Consider the following 20,954-nt stretch of genomic DNA (forward strand, 5'->3'; position numbering starts at 1 on the left):
TTTTTCTGCCCAATCAGTGCACATAAGTATTCTTTTTTTTTTCTCGTTATGCCTTAATTTGCATTTTTCTCTTTTTTTTAATTTTATTCTTATGTTAATCCCCATACATTACATCATTAGTTTTAGATGAAGTGTTCCATGATTGTTTGCACATAAGTATTCTTTGTAGTGTCCAGAAACCATCTCTTTGTGTTTAGGTTTAGGAACAATCTCCTAATTCTTTATTCTCAAATGCACCATTACTGGCTAATTTCACATCCTCTACTGTTTAAAAAAAAAAAAAAAGTAGCAACACTGTTATTAACCACAGTGTGATGGCTCTTCAGAGTATTTTGAAACAATAAAGATCTTCTTGTCTCTGCCTGCAGTTCCTTTATACCATTCATTTAATGCTGGTTACATCGTTACTTATGATCCTTTATCATCCTTTGTAGTTTCCATGAATACTGGCTTCCACTGACTTTCTCAGTTATTCCTGTGCTTTATTGATGAAAACTGCAAATGTGAGTCTTACCCAGAGTATGAAAAAAAATGTGAACAATAATGTGTTAAAGTTAAATTTACCATTTGGAGTTTTATAGCAAAAATGTAGAATAGTGTATCTTCCAACCATGTCTTCTCTTGAACTCTTTAGGCCATAACACTGCATTCCAAGAATATAGTCCTTTTTTATTTGACATCACTGTCTTCCACATACTACCACCAGCAGGAAGAATAGATGAGGAATCCATGGGAGTGAGGTTAGTGGTCTTATTTGCAAAAAAAAAAAAGGCAAAAGAAGACATCAGTCAGAGCAATAGTCTTGAAAACCCTCTGCTTCACAGAGCAATAGTCTTGACAACCCTCAAAGAAGATAGGTGCAATCACCCCCAAGAGAACTTCCTGAGCCAAAGGAGGGAGTGGAGTGACCACTCTGGGTACTAGCAGGAGGACGGCTAGCAGAGTAAAGGATGCCTAAAACCATGCCAACTGCCCTTGGGTGCTGTAGAAGAGAGCTGGTACCATGGTCAAAACGTCTATCAGTGAGATCAATGCATGGGCCTACATGTGGTTCAATCCCAAGAATCAGCAGTAGACCATTGGTAGGCCAGAATCCTAGCTTCATTCTGAGGTCCTACAGGAGTCAGTCACTCCAAAAGCAGCATGTCGGAAATAGTTCAGTAGTAGTCTTAAATGATCTATTGGTATGCTAGAGGTGACTGGTACTAGCTCATGACAGCCAACTGTTAACATCTCTTCCCAGCTCTGCATTCAGTGACTTCATGGTAGTAGCCTGAAATTGGTCATCATGAGAATATTTACACCTTGAGAATCAGCAAACTTCAGGGGTTTTGGGGGAGAGAGCTAGTTGTTAAACTTTTATCAGCCTATTGCTGTCATGATCCCATGAGATAAATAATGTGATGAGCAGGAGTGATCCATTCATCCAGCTGTCCTCTCTGAGGCCTGGCCACGGGGCTCCAGGACCACCACAGAAGCATGAGTCCCTGGGCTTGTTGGGGCACCTGGTTGACCCCAGATGTAGGGTAGAGGGCCAAAGAGCCCTGAAAGGGGAAAAATGGGAACTGGAGCCAGTGGGACCTGGTCTAGTCTTGCAGTATCCTGCCTGGATGGCAGTCCCGGCCCCAGCTGGGACTAGGCACCAGAGGAAGACTTAAGTACTCCAAAGCACGGGGCCCATGGCAGGGGCTCTGCTTGCTCACATCTAATAATGGTAATAATCTCCATTAACTCTCAACTGGTCAGGATCCCTTGGCTGCTACCTCAGGCTTGTTGTTTGCTTTGCTAATCATGAACACCTAGTTAACATCACCATCTGTCCTATACACTTAGGAGCACTATCATCCTTGCTATCACTGAGATAAGTTCTGTGATAGCTTCTCCAACCATCAACCCTGGCTACCAGGGGAAGACCATTAACTGAACTTCTTGGTGATGCTGGCGACTTTTCACCTGCCCATTCCTGATGGCCTTGGTGAATGGTGTGTCCTCCAAGCCTCCCTGTGAAACACAGTCCTCTGTTGAGTCTTCTTCTGGACTCATATATCCAATTTCAGCATATACAACTTCCCAACCCTTTTAGCTATCAAAGAGATGAGCTCTATTACTTGGTTTGCAATCCTCTGTTAATTGACCTCAGTTTTTCATTATCCAACTGCTGGGTGTCAATGTAACTTACTGACAACAATCCAATTCTATTATCTTCAGATTTATCATTCTTCCTGTTATTTCAAACTCCTGAATGATCACACTGACCAATACATTTCCATCCACCAACACACCATCCTATTTCATCATCAATGAAATCATGATCAATTGGTTTGCCACTTAATACCAGCGTCTGTCTGTGTACCACCTACTAGTGAGTGAACGAGCTCCAAACTCTTATCTTATTGCTGCTTTCTTGGACAACTCATCACCAACTATTGCAGGTTGGGCTTTCTGGAAAACAAATGCCAAGACAAGAGTTTGAAATGTAAAAGCCTTATTATTGGGGAATAGCACCTGTCAAAGAAAAGTGGAAGAAGCAGGATTTGTCAGGGAAAAATTCCAGACCATGAAGCAGGCCTGACAGTCTCTGCTAGATCAGTGGGGAGCTCCAGGGCAAAGACTCCCCACTGGAAGAGTCCCATATAGGGCAGAAATCCTTAGGTCTTTGCACCATTGGCTGGGGGCTGCCCTGAAAGGAATGTGATGTCAGTTTGAATGAGGCAGAGCCTAAAGGAGCTAACAGCCGGAGACTATAAGTTAATCACACTCCATACAAAGTTTTTTCTTGAAGGGAGATCTGAGCAGCACATTTCCAAATCTGCCATAAATATACAAATATTGGTAAGTTTAAATACTTACCTTGTTAGGATATATATGAACATATTTGTAATTAAGGTTAACCATTTTTTTTTTTAAAGATTTTATTTATTTGACAGAGAGAGACACAGCGAGAGAGGGAACACAAGCAGGGGGAGTAGGAGAGGGAGAAGCAGGCCCCCCGACGTGGGGCTCGACCCCAGGACCCTGGGACCATGACCCGAGCCGAAAGCAGATGCTCAATGACTGAGCCACCCAGGCGCCCCAAGGTTAACCATCTTAAGAGTAAAAATAGAGGGACGCCTGGGTGGCTCAGTTGGTTAAGCGTCTGAGCATTAGAACAGTCCAGAGAGCTATCTGGCTCTTCTTGATTAAAATAAATATATGCATACTCTATGACCCAGCAATTCTTCTCCTTGGATTATATCCCAGTGAAATTATTACTTGTGTCCACTAGTTGATATATAATGAGGAAGTTCACTATCGTATCACTGTTGGTGGTGGCAGAGTTGGAAGCCACCTGGGTATCCATCACTGGGAGAAAGGATAAGGGAAATGTGTTGGATGAGCACCATGAAGTACTGTGCAGCTGAAAGACACAGTACCTTAGAGGTATTCACATAGCTACACAAATTAATCTTTAAAATATAGTACTTGGTGGTGCTCCTGTGTGGCTCAGTTGGTTGAGCATCTGACTTTTTTTTTTTAAAGATTTTATTTATTTATTTATTTATTTATTTGAGAGAGAGAGAGAGAAACAGCACGGGGGGGGGGTGTCAGAGGGAGAAGCAGACCCCCCGCCGAGCAGGGAGCCCTATGTGGGACTCGATCCCGGGACTCCGGGACCATGACCTGAGCCAAAGGCAGTCGCTTAACCAACTGAGCCACCCAGGCGCCCTGAGCATCTGACTCTTGATTTTGGTTCAGGTCATGACCCTGGGGTCATGGGAACGAGCCCTGCATCATGCTCCATGCTCAATGTGGAGTCTGCTTGGGATTCTCTCTCTCTCCACCCCCTCCCTGCTTGTGCTCTCCTCCTAAATTAAATAAGTAAATAAATAAATATAATATAGTACTTGGTGAAAAAGAACAAGAATGAAATCAATAACATCAGTTATATGAATTAAAAATAAATGGTCACAAAACTATACATATATTGTAAAACTACATTCAAATAAAGAGATATACAATAAAAATGGTTGTTTATGCGTAGGGAAATAGGAGTAGAGGATATGGATAAAAAGGGAATGAATTAAAAAATTAAAGAGCGAACTAACTAGAAGGGCTTTGTTAGGACCAACAGTGATAACACAGATTTAACAGATGAATACAATTAACTCAGCCCTCTGCTCTGGAAGCCAAGTGCTCTTTTTTTTTTTTTTTTAAAGATTTTATTTATTTGACAGAGAGAGAGCGAGCGAGAGCAGGAACACAAGCAGGGGAAGTGGGAGAGGGAGAAGCAGGCTTCCTGCCAAGCAGGGAGCCCGATGTGGGACTCGATCCCAGGACCCTGGGATCATGACCTGAGCCGAAGGCAGACGCTTAACGACTGAGCCACCCAAGCGCCCTGGAAGCCAAGTGCTCTTAATGGGCCAGGCTACATTAGAGATTTTGGAATTGTAGAGGCATCAACTAGCAGAATTGTGTCACCATGCAGGGCCAGCCCCAGGGGTAGGAGTGGATGAGGCACATGGTTGGACATAGCCAAGCCTAAAGATTGGTTGGACAGTGGTGGGAGAAAAATGGAGGGAGTCGATAGTTAATGATGCCTGGCACAAGGGTCTGAGGTGACACACCAGTGTCTAGTCTAGGCAACAGTGATAGGCCAAAAGAGGTTCCAAGTTCCAGAGGTTTTAATGAGCTAAAAGAAAAGGTGGAACAAAAAGAAAGGAGAAAAGAAAAAAGAAAAGATCTAGATAAACAGGAAAATGTAACCAAAGATTGGTATAATTAAGTTTTACATTTTTGTGGCACACTTTCAGATGATGAATCAGGCACAGACTATGACCATGCAGATAGGTTATTGATATGAAATGAAAATGAAGAACACTAAAATTTGAAGAAGTCAAAGAACTTTCAGCTTGAGTTACTGGAAGGGATATTCACAGTACAGCTAAGTTTTCTGTGGGGATGGCAGCAGTAAGAAAAAGAGAGGACTGTGGCTCAGATACTGAAGGACATATAACCAGAAGAATAAGAAATAATAGTATGAAGGGTAAGTTGAGTATGATATAACCATGTTTCATGAACTTCACATAGGGCAAGCGTTTGTTGGAGAGAAATAGCAGTGAGAGGCTAAGAAAATATCCACAGTGCTCTGAGCCCTAGACACATGGCTTAACGAAAGAATGCACTGTGTTTGCTTTGGGAACTGTGACTTAAGTGGTATCCTCAGGAGAAAGGCTATCCTCAGTTAAGGCAAGAAAGAAAGTACCCTGTAAAACAGCTAATATTTACATACTCCCATCCCTTAAACCCCACATGCAACACACACACACACACACACACACACACTTTCCCTTATATACTTACAATAGAAAAATTCTAAGACAATCCATGTTCCTAACATCTGTATTAGTTGGCTCAGGCTGCCATAACAAAATACCATAGACTGGGTGGCTTAAATGATAGACACTTATTTTCTCAGCAAGAGGCTGGAAGTCCATAATCAAGGTGCCATTTGATTTGGTTTCCAAGAACTCTCTTCCTGGATTATAAAGGCTATGTGCTCACATGGGCTTTCTTCACGTGTGCACTTGGAGAGGGAGTAAGCTCTCTAGTGTCTCTTCTTATAAGAACACTAATCCTATCAAATCAGGGTTCCACCTTCTGAGCTCATTTAACCTTATTTCCTGAGACGCTCCATCTCCAAATATAGCCACACTGGGGGTTAGAACTACATACAACACATCAATTTGGGGGCCATACATTCAGTAACAATCCAAAAACTAGGTAAAAATGGCCCCTGTTCAAAAAAGAACCTACATAATATTTCACAGATCAAAGACTTGACTTGAGAGCTCCAAAGGTACTTCCTTGTGGTAGCCAGTGTTCTGATAAAGTGGGATTGTCAACTCGCGTACCGTCTGAATAGGAATTTTAAGTAGAGAATGCAACAAAGGAAAAAAAAGTGATATGGCAAAGTGACAAAATTATATGAGAGAGTCCCAATTTTTATGACATCCTTTCAAAGGTGTTTTGGTTATTGTAATGAGAAAACGAAGCCCATAAAACCCATGGTCAATACTGGGAGTTCCTGTCACCTGAAAAGGGTCTTTCCACTACCCACCACTTAGCTCTAGTTTCTGGACGTCTCCAATGAGATACTGAGTTAACAAGGAAAAAGAAAAGCAGAGACTAATTTCCACTCAACCATTACAAAGTCTGGTGCTATTAGCAACCCCCCTTAGATTCCATTTTTTATTGCAAAATAATTTGGGCTGATGTTGTCAACACAGTATCAGCTGACATAAGAGGAAAAAAAAAAGTTGCTCCTCTAGCCAAGGAAGTAAACTCACTGGCAAATGTGGTCAAGCAGTTACATTTTCTTTCTTGCTTACTTTTCTTTTTAGAATGTTTCAAAGCTGGAACTCACGGGACGCCTGGGTGGCTCAGTTGGTTGGGCGACTGCCTTCGGCTCAGGTCGTGATCCTGGAGTCCCGGGATCGAGTCCCATGTCGGGCTCCCTGCTCGGCAGGGCGTCTGCTTCTCCCTCTGACCCTCCCCCCTCTCATGCTCTCTGTCTCTCATTCTCTCTCTCTCAAATAAATAAATAAAATCTAAAAAAAAAAAAGCTGGAAATCCAGAAATCTTTTTTAACAGGATTGCTTTGGGTTCTTGTTAGGGATGTCACTAAGACAGCCTTTTACAAAGCACCTACACAGCCTTCTGCTTCCATGTGAAAAAAAACTGCTAGAAACACAATAAAATTTTATATTCTTTCCAAGTGTTACAAAACTGGGAAAAAAGAGAACAGTTTGAGTTAGATTCTTAAAATGTGGTGAGATTAAAATGGCAATCCTTTATCAACTAATTATTAATACATGTTTTTATAAGAGACCAAATAAATTTTCAACTATTAAGATTCACAATATAAATAGTTGAGAAAACCAACTAGAGAAATTGCATTAGAAACTAAGATGTCTGTTTCACGATCTTGTGTTTAATTAAAATAATACAGTAAAAAAAAAAAAAGAAAAAAGAAAAAACCCTGATATGTCAAAGAGTAGTTTTAGGCTGATTCCTCTTTTGTGATATCCTGGGTAAGGAACATAGGACATAATCCAACTCAACTGCCAAATCTTTAGAGAAAAGTAAGTTGTTCCCTGCATAATGAATTATTAATGATGGCCACTTTAAAAAATAAAGTCAGTGATGCTTGCCTTGGGTTTTATTGTGAATAAAAGTATTTACATAGTATTATGAGAATAACAACTACAGATTTTGACTGAACTCATGTAAAGGAAAAAAATCTTTTACTGCTTGTCTCAATTATAAACATACATTTTTTAAAAATATACTCTGGTGGGTATTGAAAAGTTGCTAGTGTGGTAGGTTCTTTTTTTTTTTTTTTTTTTGACAGGAAGTAGGTTTTATTGGTGGGCATGAATAGAAAGGGGGCAGTGCCGAGGTTCTCATGAGTGCAGAGCCCTCCATTTGTCCAAGGGGCCACGATTAGGGATGTATTTGACCCCAGAGCCATCTGGGATAAGCCACTTTTCAGCCACCATGTCTTCAAATTCATCCGCATTAAACTTAGTAAAGCCCCACTTCTTGGAGATGTGGATCTTCTGGCGGCCAGGGAACTTGAACTTGGCCCTGCGTAGGGCCTCAATCAAATTCTCCTTGTTCTGCAGCTTGGTATGGATGGACATGATGACTTGGCCAATGTGGACCCTGGCTACTGTGCCCTGGGGCTTTCCAAAGGTACCCCGCATACCTGTCTGCAGCCTAGATTGGAGATAGTATGAGGTCAGACCTCAATATCCACTGGAAAGGGCTGTCTCCAAGGTCCCTTAGGGCAACCCATACAATCAACAGGCTGCATACACTACCAAGGAGGCTACTGTTTGCAGCCATGGCACACTGGGCCCCCATGGACAAAGAGCACAGTCGGCTTAATTGGCGGCAGAAGCATGGTAGGTTCTTAGAACACTGTATTCTGGGCACCTCTAGGAAATCAGTGACAGTTAACAAAGTATCTACATACTTCTGTAAATTTTGGCTCAACTAAATAAAACCAAATTGTGCAGAAGTATATGTAAAAAAAAAGGAAAAAGAAAAAGGATCTCTAATTTCCAAAATAGTTAAGTACAGCTTCCCCAGTGAAGTAGCTTTTCAGGTGTCATGTCAGTTCAGGAAAAGTTATTCCAGCCAGTCATTTCCAGGGCCTCTCTCTCTCCAAGATCAAATACGGTCTTATATTCTGCTTGATTGGAAATATTTCCTAATACTTTGATTCATTCATTTAACAAAGTGAGGTCCCATTATGTACCTAGTACCATGTTATAAGGAAAGCTCACGTCAAGGAACATTAAATCTACTCAGGGAGGGGGCACCTGGGTGGCTCATTCTGTTGGGCATCTGACTCTGGCTCAGGTCATGATCTCCAGGTCCTGGTACCCACCCCCCCAACCCCTCCGACCCTCCAACCCCCACCCCCCCACCCCACCCCCCCGCCACCTGCTCTGGGCCCTGCCAGGAGTCTGCTTCTCCCTCTGCCCCTCCCCCCACTCATGCAAAAAGCACAAAAATGTGAAATACGTGGCACTAAATATATGGTGAAAAGGATATTTATGTTTACAGTATGAGAGCTGAAACAAGAAGGCAGAGTGTCAGCTTGTTCAACCTCAGCTGGGAATGTGCATGTCAGACACACAAATTTTTCATCATTCTGCACATGTGCATGTCTGCAAATGACCACAAAAGAACCCCAAGAACTGACTTTGGGGTTACAAATAAATTTCAGCAAATAAGCAAATTCATAAATATGGAATCCATGGGGGGCCTGGGTGGCTCAGTTGGTTAAGCGACTGCCTTCGGCTCAGGTCATGATCCTGGAGTCCCAGGATCGAGTCCCGCATCAGGCTCCCTGCTCGGCGGGGAGTCTGCTTCTCCCTCTGACCCTCCCCCGTCTCATGCTCTCTCTCTCTCATTCTCTCTCTCAAATAAATAAATAAAATCTTTAAAAAAAAATATGGAATCCATGAACAGTGAGGATAGACTGTGTTTGTGTGTGTAACACCACATCCTGACAAGAGAGAATACACCTTCTTCTCAAAAATACATGACACATTCCCAAAATTGGACCATATATTAAGTCAAAACATCAATAATTTCCATCAGGTAGAAATATTACAAACACTTGAAATAAATCAAGATATTAAGAACAAAACCAAAAATTAGAAAGGTCCTTCCACCTAGAAATTAAACAACTTTCTATTAAACAACTCTTGGGTAAGAAGGAACAAATTATGCAATTCCTAAAAAATAGTAATTAAAACACTGCAAGTTAGAATATATAGTATTTGGTTGAAAAAAGTATTTAGAGAAAATTTCAAAACCTTTAACACTCATACCAATTTAAGGTCTCAATTATATTCCCAACTAAAAAAGCTAAGATAAAAAGGTTCTGCATTGAATGACGGAGGAATAACTCCTATTGGACCAGGGTTCCCATAGATAATCATAAACTGTGATATAATATATAAAGCTACCTAAAAGCACTAGAGAGCAACCAAGAGCAAAAAGAAACTAGAGCTAGAGCAGAATTTACACTTAGATAAAAGAGAATGAGATGGAGTTTCCCATTTTACTAACATTATGCCTGAGGGCAAGCCACAAGTTAGAGGTTTGTGGTGTCACTAAAACTCAGAAAACCTGCAGTCTTACCTGAAGAACAAGAGGACAGAGTTCAAAACAACCTCACCAGCTGGAAAGTATGAAAAGATATTTCAAAAAGACCCAGAGAGAGATGGCACTAAAATCTGCATACATCTACTCTGCCCAAATCTCTGACCTCTGAAATAATGCATGCGTGGGGCATACTCCAAGCAGGCGAGCTAAAGCTAAAAAAAAAACCTGAAAATTTTAGCTGCCTCTTACCAAAGTTATACTGCCTGCTAAAACAAAGAAAATTAATACTTCTCAGAGGATCATAATAGAATCAAGAGTCTCTACATACACCATGTCAATCACAATGTCCAGGATACAAATCAAAACTACTAGACATACAAAGAAACAAGAAAATATGAGCCACACTCAAAAGAAACCTAAACAACAGATAGTCCCTGAGATGACTCAGTTGTTGAAATCAGTGGACGAGGATTTTAAAGCTGCTATTACAGCTATACTCAAAGACATAAAGAGGACTCTGCACATGATCAATAGGGAATCTCAGGAAAGAAATAGAAACTTTAAAAATAATCAAACGGAGGGGCGCCTGGGTGGCTCAGTCGTTAAGCGTCTGCCTTCGGCTCGGGTCATGATCCCGGAGTCCTGGGATCGAGCCCCGCATCGGGCTTCCTGCTCTGCGGGAAGCCTGCTTCTCCCTCCCCCACTCCCCCTGCTTGTGTTCCCTCTCTCGCTGTCTCTCTCTCTATCAAATAAATAAATAAAATCTTAAAAAAAAAAAAAAATCAAATGGAGAGTCAGAACTGAAAATAAGAATACTAAAATGAAAAAAGTCACTGGATAGGCATAACAGCAGTTTGGAAATGAGATGGGAGAAAATGTCAGTGAAATAAGACGACAGACCAATAGAAATATTCCAAACCTGAAAAAAAGAAAGTAGATATTGGGGAAAAAATGAATAGAACATTAGTGACCTGTCAAACAATATCAGTCTCTGGAGACTCACAGAGAAAAGAGAATGGGTCAGAATATATACTTAAGAAAATGGCAGAAATTTCCCCAAAATTTGATAAAAGACAAATTTACAGATTGAAAAAGGTCAAAACCTAAGCAGGATAATACAAAGGATGCACATTTAAATACATCATAATCAAATCGCTGAAAACCAACTAAAGAGAAAAAAATCTTGAAAACAGCCAGAAAAGGGGCACCTGGATGGCTCAGTCAGTTAACTGTCTGCGTTTGGCTCAGGTCATGATCCCAGGGTCCTGGGATCAAGCCCCATGTAGGCTTTCCACTCAACAGGGAACCTTGCTTCTCCCTCTCCCTCTGCCTGCCACTCCCCCTCCTGCTTGTGCTAGGAAGGAGGGAAGGAAGGGAAAGGAAGAAAGAGAGGAAGGGAAGAGGGAGGGAAAGAGGAGAAAGGAAAAAAAGAGCCAGAAAAAAACCACACACTACATACATAGGAAAAAATGGAGGTGAGAAGACAGTGTTCCTAGGAAATACAAGTACTGAGGGGTAAATGAGATTGATGTGTGCAAACTGCTCTCAAATAATTCACAAAAATAAAGAGAAAAAGATAAAGAAAAGGAAGTGAAATGTTGAGGGAGTTTGAATAAGGGTATATGGCAGTACACTGAACTATTCTTGTGACTTTTCTGTCTTAAATGATTTCAAAATGAAGTCATAATACATATATATTATATAATATATATATTAATACCTAATATACATATAAAACTTCCTGATACTGTCACCTGACAGAATATAGAAGCAGTAACACCCTGTAACAATGAGCACACCTGGCACCCAGATCTTAGTTTCTAAATCTCATTCTCTATAAAGTCAGGGCTCCTTGAAGAAATAATTGAATTGAGGGTTGGGGCAGGGAAGGTACAAGCCTAGCCTGGAAAACCTTATGTTGCCAGAAAAGGAAGTGCTCAAGAAACAATACGAACAAAAATAATAATAAAAAATAAAAAATAAAAAAAAGAAACAATACGAACATATTGAAAGGATACAGCAGCCAACTTAAAGGAGCTCTCACTCAATCACCAAACTGTGACAAAGTGAGCAACACAATGTAATAAGATTACAACCTACAGAATTAAATATCCTTGTGTTCTGATATAGATGAGTAAATAAGCAAACTGAAGGAATATAGCTCTTCCCTACAATAAAATTTCAATTTTAGAATTAAAATTGAAAGAAAGTAGAAGGAAAGAGAGAAATAGAATATCAGCAACAGGCAAACATCACAATAACTGCTGCAAGCAAAAACTGCTAATGGATGCTAGAATAGCACAAAAATCACCTAGTTTCAGAGTATCTCCTCCCACAAGATGCTTATTAATTAAAAGTAGAAAATGGGAGGGACGCCTGGGTGGCTCAGTCAGTTAAGCGTCTGCCTTCAGCTAAGGTCATGATCCCAGAGTCCTGAGATGAGCCCCCATACAGCTCCCTGCTCAGCGGGGAGTCTGCTTCTCCCCGCTCTGCTCCCTCCCCTCTCCCCGTACTAGAGCTCGAGGGCACACTAATAAATAAAATCTTTAAAAAAAAAAAAAAGAAGATGGGGAGAAACTTGGCAGACACCACTTTAATCAAATGACTAAGGTTAAAATCACTAGTAAAACATATTAACATTTCATACCTCATGTAATACAATGAATGAAAAGGGCACATTAATTCTATAGTATTCTTAACAAAATATGTATCATCAGAGTAAAGGGAGAAAAAAATACGAAATGGGAGAGGCAAACTGAAGTGTATGTACTCACAATTTCTAAAATATATTACATATAAATGTTTTCTTGCTCTGCCAGCTAAAAGGGCCTAGGATGTGATATCCCAGAACTAATGAGCTTACCTAGTTCTCAGATTTAAGTTTCTAAATACCATTTTCAAAAAAAAAAAGTTCCTTGGAAAAATGGCTGATTCCAAGGCTCTGGAAGGTTCCAAAATTAGTCTGGAGCATCTTATTTTACTATAAAGTAATAAAGTGCTCAAAACATGTTCTGGTACATCAGAAGGAGCCAGATCTGATGGGGCTCCCCCAAGCCAAATCTCAGACATTTTAACATCAATGTAAATAAGTACAGTAACAGATTATAATCCACTAAATAAACTAGAAGCCTAAAAGTCTATACTTAAAATACGGTCACATGAATGGTAGATGATATAGATACACACACATACAGAGGATTCCTTACAATAAAATGCTGATATATGTGTATCATGTAACAGAACTGAAAAATGATATTTTGCAGCCATCATAAAGATGGGTTTAGACAATTATCAAGTGTTGCTAAGTCAGGGGAGGGAAATGGGATGTTTGACAAGCAAGATACTTAATCTTAAAAGTTTCTCTCTCTCCAGAGATTGCTTATTTCCCCATAAGGGGAAAAATAAACACTACAAGGTAAAGACGCAGAACAATACTTTGACCAAGTGATCAAAATCAACATCAACAATGAGTTCCTCAGATGTGATACCCTCATAAAGACACAACACTTTTGTAGTATTTCGGCTGGCGACACATAACCTCATTCTAATAGAAATTTATCTAGAGAACACTAGATAGGGCGCCTGGGTGGCTCAGTTGGTTGGGCGACTGCCTTCGGCTCGGGTCATGATCCTGGAGTCCCGGGATCGAGTCCCATGTCGGGCTCCCTGCTCGGCAGGGCGTCTGCTTCTCCCTCTGACCTTCCTCCTTCTCATGCTCTCTGTCTCTCAATCTCTCTCTTTCAAATAAATAAATAAAATCTTAAAAAAAAAAAAAAGAGAGAACACTAGATAAACCTAAATTGGAAAACATTTTGTCACACACACACACACACACACACACAGAGCTATTTTTGTTATGGAGAATTAATCTTCATGATTATCTGATGGTAGAGATTATATCTTTGTATCTCCACCATCTATCACATTACCTGATAATTAAAACTTAATAAATGCTGATTGAATGGATACTCCCTGCCTAGACTAAGATGCTAAATCCCGGAGAGTTTATCTGTTTTTGGCCCTAATCACAGTGAAGATACAAAGTACAGTGGTTAGAAGAATAATGAATTTTTAAACTAAATAAATAGAATTTGTTTACTGAGTTACATAATATTCCACTCTCATCTCAAATAAGTTTCTGACTGCAAACTTTTTTCAAAACTTTTTAACACTATATAAAACCAGAGAATTATAGATTTAAATAATCACTTCACAGGAAAGAATGACCAATGGAAAAAAGACAGTCTCTTCAACAAATGGTGTTGGGAAAATTGGATAGCCACATGCAGAAGAATGAAACTGGACCATTTCCTTACACCACACACAAATATAGACTCCAAATGGTTAAATACCTAAATGTGAGACAGGAGCCCATCAAAATCCTAAAGGAGAACACAGGCAGCAACCTCTTCGACCTCAGCTGCAGCAACTTCTTCCTAGAAACATCGCCAAAGGCAAGGGGCTTAAGCAAGGGCAAAAATGAACTATTGAGACTTCATCAAGATAAAAAGCTTTTGCACAGCAAAAGAAACAAGTCAACAAAACCAAAAGACAACCAACAGAATGGGAGAAGATATTTGCAAATGATATATCAGATAAAGGGCTAGTATCCAAAATCTAAAGAACTTATCAAACTCAACACCCAAAAAACAAATGATCCAATCAAGAAATGGGCAGAAGACATGAACTGACATTTTTCCAAAGACATCCGAATGGCCAATAGACACATGAAAAAGTGCTCAACATCGCTCGGCATCAGGGAATTCCAACTCAAAACCTCAATGGGATACCACCTCACCCCAGTCGGAATGGCTAAAATTAACAAGTCAGGAAAAGACAGATGTTGGCAAGGATGCGGGAAAGGGGAACCCTCCTACACTGTTGGTGGGAATGGATACGGATGGAACTAGAGGGTATTATGCTAAGTGAAATAAGTCAATCAGAGAAAGACAAGTTATCATATGATCTCACTGATATGAGGAATTTGAGAAACAAGACAGAGGATCATAGGGGAAGGGAGGGAAAAAGGAAACAAGACGAAACCAGACAGGGAGACAAACCATAAGAGACTCTTAATCTCAGGAAACAAACTGAGGGTTGCTGGAGTGGAGGGGGGTGGGAGGGAGGGGGTGGCTGGGTGATAGACATTGGGGAGGGTATGTACTATATGGTGAGCACTGTGAATTGAGTAAGACTGATGAATCACAGACCTGTACCCCTGAAACAAATAATGTATGTTAATAAAAAAATAATAATCACTTCAAATACATAGTTATACACTTTGAAAAGTCTTGTTTTCTGCCCCCTCAAAAGAGAAAAACCACCAAAATAAGTTGAAATAACAACAAGATTTATGGTACACTGCAGTTAGAACCCAACTTTATTGTTACAACCAATTTTTATTTACAGAATATAAATCTCTTCAAAAAGATACATTCCTTCATTTAATCAATGGTGAAAGGCCTTATTAAACAGAAATAAAGCCTAAACATCACTTATATTCAAACAGAAATACAAACAACTTCATTAAAAGTTTATGAACATACAGCAAAAATGTATTTTTACTAAGCAGTTACATGAATGAGGCTGTTTTAGTTTTCTTCACTGGCAACCTCATTTTCATCCACAGAACAAATTTTACACTTAAATTAACAGTAGTAAAAATGTAAAAATTAGATTTTAAACATGAAAATATGCAACGAAAAACAGGAAGTATCTCCATTAACAAGTTCTCAGACACTCAGATACTTTCTGAGGCATATCAAAACACCTACATCAAAATTTGCATTCATTTGAGAGGTATCAATACATTTCAGTGCTGAGACTATGTGTAGCACTTACAGTATATACAAAGCAGCATTATACTACTATGGTTCACATTTGATAAACACAAATTTAAGCTTTATGCCACAATTTTCCAATTCAACATACAGCTAACGCAGTGACAATTACTCATTTTGTTTTTTTCTTCTGAAACTCAATAAGGAAATTATCACTTGAGAACATGGAATAATGCCATGTCTTATTTCTTAGGATAACAGTATATTTTAAAATTCAAATACTTCATATCATGGAAACTTCACCCAGCTGTAAAAAGGTTCCTCTTAGCAGATTCCACCAATTTATAGTTAGTTTAGTACATATAAACAACAGGGAATTTCTTCAGATTACTGGACAATAAAAATTTCAGTGTGTCACTACCTAAATTGAAGTAGTAGCACACCACACCATGGCAAGTAAATCTTCTCGTCTCCTCTATTGCTTTTTGGGCATTTTCTCCAGGTCATAAAAGCTAGTTTAATGGATACTACTGGGTCTCAACCTATCTCTGAAAATTCCTTTATTAAAGAGTTTTGAAATTTAACTAATGAAACAATTCAAATCAGCCAGCTTCTTCTTACCCTTCACTAACTAGTTGAAATACAACATGTAATGTTTTCAATTTTTATAAACATCTTGTGTTTTGTTAAAATGATTAATGGTATTTATACCATTAATGGGTAAGATGTAAACAAAAATATGCCTATATTTAGGGATTAAGAGTATTTTACAGAGCAATTTTTCATAACTAGAAAAGCTGAAAGATTCATAATGAACAGAGATTTTATTTTAACCTGCTGTTTGATAACATCTATAGCATAGTAAGTGCATTAAGTACAGGAGAAAAGAGAAAGCAGGTTTTAGGACAGAAACCTACAAAAAAGTTGAATTTGGGATGCCTGAATCACAAAAGGGTATTTTTCTATAAGCCTGTCATTTTTTCCCATTCAAAGAGTTGAAACCTTCTATTTCAAATTATGATCCAGAAATGAAAGTTGTTTGTTTAAAGACTGTATTCAGAAAAATCTAATTCAAAAAAAAAAAGAAAAATCTAATTCATTATGTAAAATACCTTACTAATTTCAGTTTTCAAGTATTCAAGTAATGCAAACCCCAGCATTTTCTTTTATATAAACACATTTATAGACTAAGCTTCAAAGATGGGGGGAAAAAATATCATTTAAAATAACTGATACGCTTTTCTGTCCAAAAACATCAAACCCAAGACATAACACTGTAATCACACAAGCGATATATAACTGGGAAAAAAAGGTGGTTCAATATAACTAACATCTTTTAAAAAAAAAAAAAGAAAGAAAGAAAAGTCAAACAGATTGCTTTAATATGTAACTAAGTTTCCAGTCAAAGGACATTCTAAATCTAATGAACTAAGGAAGAAAAATCAGAGCACATCAATTTTGAAATAAAGAGAAAGCTGCTTTACCACATACTTATAATTCATTTCCTTTGTGCATAATAATTACTTGTGTTTGCCTTTTGAGGAAAGTAGTTTAAGCTGCTGCCAATAACAAAACTCTCCTCCTAGCATAAAGCATTGGTAACTTTGTCTATCAACTGAATGACTGATTAATATTAGAAGCTTAAGTCTCTATCACTTTGGAATGCATCTAAAATGCTTATTAAAAGCAATTTAAAGCAGAAAATCAAACTGATAGTATTCTCATTCTTATTATGAAGGAATTAAAAATGATACAGAAATCTTTGTGTAATATAAAAAAGGAAAATCTATATAAAGTGAAGGTTTTTAATTTTTAATTGAGAGTGCTTGGGGGAATTTTTTTCCTTTAAATCTGGAAGCTCAGTAACATATTTATAAGCTGAAATAAATATTTGTAGTTCAGCAAAGATGAAAATAGCAGTCATTAAAAGATTACTCATGACTTACGTCTTTTCTTTTACAATCCCCTAATGAACAACTTCATATTTAGAGAAGCCAAATGAGATATGCTTAAGTTGAACCAAGAGCTATTACCATATCTCATATATATGGGATTTAGATTCACACAGAGACATGTAAAATTTCAAGGTTTTTTCTTCTTTGTAGGAAAAAAGTTAACAACCTTGAAAATAGGAAAGGCTAATACTTCAGTCTGCAATCATCACATTATGTTTTTAATTTGCTTTAGCTTAGAATCATGACTCAAAGAAAGGAGCTTTAGCAGTGTATTAATTTACTGCTTATAGGAACCTAATCTCACAAAAACTAATGGCCAACTAAAGAATGAAGAGAAGTCATATTAGGCACTGAGAGGCTAAATAAATAAGTACTGACATTAACAAAAACTGATAAACCCTATTTTTCCAGTTCCTCTTGTTATCCCACTGTGCAGCCGGAACTTTTGGCTATTTCCAGTCTAAAACCAAAGAGCTGAATCATTTGCTTACAAAAAAAAAAAAAAAAAACTACAAAAGAGAAAGCAAAACAATACACAATCTCATATGCAAGATACAATTCACACTAATTTACAAATTTTTATTTACACCATTTTATATACATTCCAGGCAGACCTAGTTGAGTTTTGTGCTCATGTTGATCTCAAATGACCATGTGAACAGTATTATTTACTACCACATCTCTCTGATTTCCAGAAAATCAGGTGGTAGCATGGGGTCAAGAGGGAAAAAAAAAATATATATATATATGTATTACTGGTCAGGTAAGATCATACAAGTATGTAAGGAACAAAAGGAAAAAATGTGGAATTTTGCTTGTTAAAGCATCCAGGCCACTATGGTCTATTGACTAACAACAATGAGTATACATGAATGCCACTTCTCTAACAACCATTTTCGCTATTTACAAAATGAACTTACTACCAGCTGAGTTATTAGGTAAGGCATTCAAGTTCCTTAGCTTAACATAAAAAGGCAACAGACTATCTCAGCAAGCCAAAGGACAAATTTTAGAGGGATGTTTTTCCTTCAGAATCCTTTAAATGGTTAATAAAAAGGGAAGCAATTTTGAATCCTCTTAGTCTGCAGCATGATCCCAAAAACCTGTACAGGATGTGGGAGCATCATGACACCCAAAATCTAGCCACAGAGTGGGGAAAATATCTTAAATGTCTCATTTTGTTTCCACGTCCACTGCATACTCCTAGGGCTGAAGTGAGAGCCTTTCTTCACCTTTACATTCAGTTCTATATGAACCTCTCTGAGTATCACAGCTAGCAGCTATGCACAATCTACCAGCAAAGGCTCAGTGAATCTCTACTCAAAGTAGTTGGAAGAATATGGAGTAAGGTAGAAAACTGATCTTCTCTCCTCCCATAGTTCTCCAAGATATATACTGTTGCACTTTAAGTAAAGTTAGAAAGAAAAAAAAAAAAAAAATCAAGGCTATTACATATTATTCATTGTCCTAAGAAAATGTTCCAACCACAGATGAAAATTCCACCAAAAACAATTCTTCAAGCTCACTCTAACATTATGTAAAAAGCTATTAATTGTTTAATTGGTTCCATTCAGTCAATTAGGTAAAATTCTATTGATCCTAGAGTAATATGGTTTATAAAAACAGAAGTGAACATTTGTAACATTGGGGAGGTAGAAAACAAATCTTAGTCTAACACTGTTACAGACACAAGCAGATTTTAAGATTCTATTTATGTAACTAGAATTTACCATTTAAAATGGCCTTTAAGTGTTTCTACTTACTTTATTAGCTTTAAACATCTTGAGATAATCCAAGTATTTTAAAGCACTTATCTGAGAATATAAGTCACTTGGAATAATACATCAAACTCCCCAGAAGATTTCTCAGAGGATATATTTGTAGTTGCATATTCTGAATATGCAGATTCATTAAGTCAACTTTGTACATGGGCACTTATGTGACCAAAGTGCAAAGCTTGTCAGACTAATTTTCTAAGTAAAGTTAACCATGACTGCTCAACTCCACAAAGCAGCAAGCAGTCTTCAAAACATGAAGCCTACTTATTGCAAAGATCTAACTTCCTTCAACTGCCACCCTTTCATTCCCAAACAAAATAAAAAATACACAAACAAAATCAAGAGAAACTAGAACAGAAGCCCCCCTACCATGAATATTCCTGTTTAATTCACATTTTCTTAGATTTTAAGTGTATCAGATCAATGTCCTAAATGTTCCTTATTTCTTTTAACTGCTTTTAATTTATTTCTCTGAACCTACATACATCACGTAATCATTTGCTATCACTCTAAAGACATGGAGCCAAACTAAAACATGAAACGAAGTCTTAAGGAATGAATCTTGAAAGGTAAAAAAGAATCTATCTAAATGCTATTTTCTTGTTCCCAAGTATGATAATCATTCTTTGTTTCAAAAATTAGCATTTGTTCTACTAGCTAAACAGACAAAAACACAGAATATTTCAATAAGTAAAACAAAATTTTTGGTTTAAAAAAATGTGATATTATCAAATTTTAAGAACAAACTAGCAACTTAAATGACCATATTTAGTATGTGAAAACATTATTTAATGCAGATTTTGGTAACATAAAATTGTATATCTATTCCAGGATTATAGGTAAATATTAATATTTATACTGCCAGACTATGTATGGAAAGGAGAATTTAATTTTAAGATATATCCCCACCCCCGAGAAAAACACTTTCCAATATTCAATTCAAAAAGATGTACCACTAAATGTAGACAGTAAATGTAGTTTACCCTCATACACAGATACTTTTCTATGAACACCCTAAGCTATCTATACCAGTATCTGGCATTTCAAGAGTGAATGATTCATATTTCTTATAGTGTATCAAGATAAAAAGGTTACACTGAACACCTAGATTTTTTGCTAAAATTAATATTATTAAAGTAAAACTTTAAAAAAAATTTTCTCAGGAACATTTTCATTGCTTACACTCAACCAACAGATGAAACAGATGAAAGCAGTCACAGAATTATGTTAAATTTATAATAAATAATTCACATATAACATAGATTAAATTATCAAAGAAAGGATTAAACTGACATATTTATACCTTTCTGCAGATTTAACAAACTTCTAATCCACCACATACTGATAGCAGTAAGGTATACTTCTTGACATCATTCAGTCTATTTAAAAAATAGATTGGTTGTTTAGAGGCATAATTTGTAAAGCAAGATAACCAAATTAAACAACAGAATTTTAACAAATACTGGCTTTTCAAAATTTCTTAAGAAAAGATACACAAGCATTGTTCAGCTACTTGAGAATAATCAAATCTCTTCTTTACTCAGGCACTTTTAATGCAGTAACTTCAGGCTTCATTTTAAAGTATTGGTTAAAACGAACAATTGCATACCTAGTGAGAAATGAATAACAGAATTAATAAAAAATGAAAAAATCCTTCCTTCATTTTCCACCCACCCTTCTAAACTTTTTTTTTTTAAAGTTTTAGGATTTTTCAAAGGACATATTTTTAGTTTATTGCACCACCTACTGGACACTTTCCTAATACAGTATTTAACAGA

The 20,954-nt window shown here is 37.6% G+C and overlaps 1 protein-coding gene and 1 non-coding gene across 2 annotated transcripts in view; both read right to left on the bottom strand.

Moving 5' to 3' along the window:
• Nucleotides 1-7,805: 7,805 nt before the first annotated feature.
• LOC123845129 (small nucleolar RNA SNORA70) lies at nucleotides 7,806-7,939 on the bottom strand. The gene has a single exon (XR_006790964.1). It is a non-coding gene; the product is annotated as a small nucleolar RNA SNORA70 (small nucleolar RNA).
• Nucleotides 7,940-15,025: 7,086 nt separating this feature from the next.
• Nucleotides 15,026-20,954, bottom strand: part of ETNK1 (ethanolamine kinase 1) — a 60,818-nt gene continuing 54,889 nt past the window's right edge. Inside the window, exon 8 of the mRNA XM_064591499.1 lies at nucleotides 15,026-20,785. Coding sequence (XP_064447569.1) covers nucleotides 20,713-20,785 — 73 coding nt within the window. The 3' untranslated portion in view covers nucleotides 15,026-20,712. The remainder of the gene's footprint in view (nucleotides 20,786-20,954) is intronic.

Source organism: Mirounga angustirostris, unplaced genomic scaffold, assembly GCF_029215605.1.
Source record: "Mirounga angustirostris isolate CCGP_5_RB_7025 unplaced genomic scaffold, mMirAng1.0.hap1 SCAF_5, whole genome shotgun sequence".
NCBI classification, from domain to species: Eukaryota; Metazoa; Chordata; class Mammalia; order Carnivora; family Phocidae; genus Mirounga; species Mirounga angustirostris.